General features: G+C 28.4%; 1 protein-coding gene across 1 annotated transcript in view; it reads left to right on the forward strand.

Annotated features, from left to right (window-relative positions):
* Positions 1–303: 303 nt before the first annotated feature.
* The window catches only part of LOC106460981 (DNA ligase 1-like), a 39021-nt gene continuing 37278 nt past the window's right edge, over positions 304–2046 (forward strand). The window contains exon 1 of the mRNA XM_013920745.2: positions 304–400. Coding sequence (XP_013776199.1) covers positions 381–400 — 20 coding nt within the window. The 5' untranslated portion in view covers positions 304–380. The remainder of the gene's footprint in view (positions 401–2046) is intronic.

Below are 2046 nucleotides of genomic sequence, written 5' to 3' on the forward strand. Positions count from 1 at the left end.
TTCAACAAAACCTTTTTTTTATGTTATAAATGTAAATTATCTGTAATATGTCCAACTTATTTGAATCTATTTATTTAAATACATTCGGGTGGACAAAAAAGTGCACTGCATTTTTATTTATGTAAAATTTAAATGTTTGATAGTTACAGCAATGATATATGATTATCGGTAATAACGATATACCTTTACCTGGTATATGTCTGCTTTGCTAAGCCTGAAAGGAAAGTATAATATTTTATTTTATTAAAAATAAAATAGCATCATATTTGCCTAGGAGCTGCACCGTGAAAAAAATTCCCAAACGTAGATGTCGCAGGTTTTGGCGCGAATAAGGTGTATCAGGACTGTGATTAGGTTTGTTTAGTTTTCGATTCAGGAAAATGTCGCAAAAGTCGATATTGTAAGTATAAAAGTTCTGCAACTTGACAATTGTTTTGTTGAGATCAAACATTTAATAACTAATTCTACAATGCGATTACTTTTGTATCGTGTCATATAAGTATATATGATTAATAGTAATGTGTATACTTACTGTTCTTTATTGCTTTTACTATTTTTTTCTCAAATTTTATGATTTAGCTGGAATCTGTGGAAATACGTGCAACTTTGTCAAAAATAGTACTTACTAACTCATTAAGTGCGACTTGTAAGATTTATCTAAGAAGTAAGAGTACGAGGTCGGTTATAGAAACTTATCAATACCATTACTGGGGTCTAGACTATTTGCAGTACTAAGACTTGTGCTACAAGTACAATAATTTATCGTGTTAGTACTAGTAGTGCTGCCCAATAGGCCTAGTTTACCAAAGTTTGGCCTATTGCAAGGTTTTGCGTAATTTAACCACGTACTTGTTGCCTAGCGACAGCTTTAAAGCTAAGAGAGTGGTTATTTTCTTTCTTTCTTTCTTTTTTTTCATATTAGAAATACCCACAAATTACGATGAAAAAATGACTTATAAATAAATATACTCGCGTTTTACTGGCATAAATATTGTAGGAAATACAAAAATTCTAAATATTTTAATACTGTGAATTATAAAAGTTATCATTTCTGGAATTGAGGTCTTTTTACTTTTAGAGAAAATTGGATTATATGTTGTTTAACAATACATGAAGATCCGGAATTTGAAATGAAAGTGTAGTATATGTTATGAGGTTTCATTATTGGTTTTTGTTTAGTACAAAAGATGAGAATTTTTAATGAAAAAACTTATATTTAGAAAGACATTATATATGATTTATCACAATTTGCTAAGTAATTTTTTATAGCCTTGGAATAACTAATTGCATATATAAACATGATATGGTGCCTGAGTTATTGGAAATAGAATTTCTGAGATTGTCAGAAGTCCATTTTTCTGAAACGTTATGTGATGAAATTAAATAGAAAAAGAACTTGTCGAAATACATAACTTAAAATGGAGTGTATCTTGTTTATAAATACCATAAAATTTTGCATTAAAGAACACCAGAAAGAGCAAGTTGATAATAAAGTTGTTTGACTTCATCAAAAACATTCCTCAGTTGCTACAACAACCATCCAAGCATAAAACCTTTCAGTATAGCTATCTGATAAAAGTTTAAAATAATTCATACAAACAACACATGAAATCATGTGAGAGAAACCATTCCACAATATAACTGATCAAAGGTGTATTTTAGCAAAGAACAAAACTTTATCTAGGCTCCTCAGAGCTAAGTCTGTTACACATATTATGTAAACAAGTTCATATTTCTGATCCTTGAATTTCATCATTCAAATAAACCACTCATAGGAATATTTAAATTAAATTGTTTTAATATGTTTACATTTGAGAGAAAATCTAAAACATTAAGACTTTCATAGCTTATGTTTCAAAAATAAGTTATCCCAGTTTCCTTTTGTAACTTGTTTGATATTTTTCTTAAATTTTGTGACCAGGCTCCTTTATTAAGATTTTGTTTGCAAACATACTCTGGAATATTGTTTTAACCTTATGTATAACTTTTTATTGTAATTTCACATATTTTTATTTTCACTGGTATTTTATGCATAATAGCATTGTA

Source organism: Limulus polyphemus, unplaced genomic scaffold (genome assembly GCF_000517525.1).
Source record: "Limulus polyphemus unplaced genomic scaffold, Limulus_polyphemus-2.1.2 Scaffold873, whole genome shotgun sequence".
NCBI lineage: Eukaryota > Metazoa > Arthropoda > Merostomata > Xiphosura > Limulidae > Limulus > Limulus polyphemus.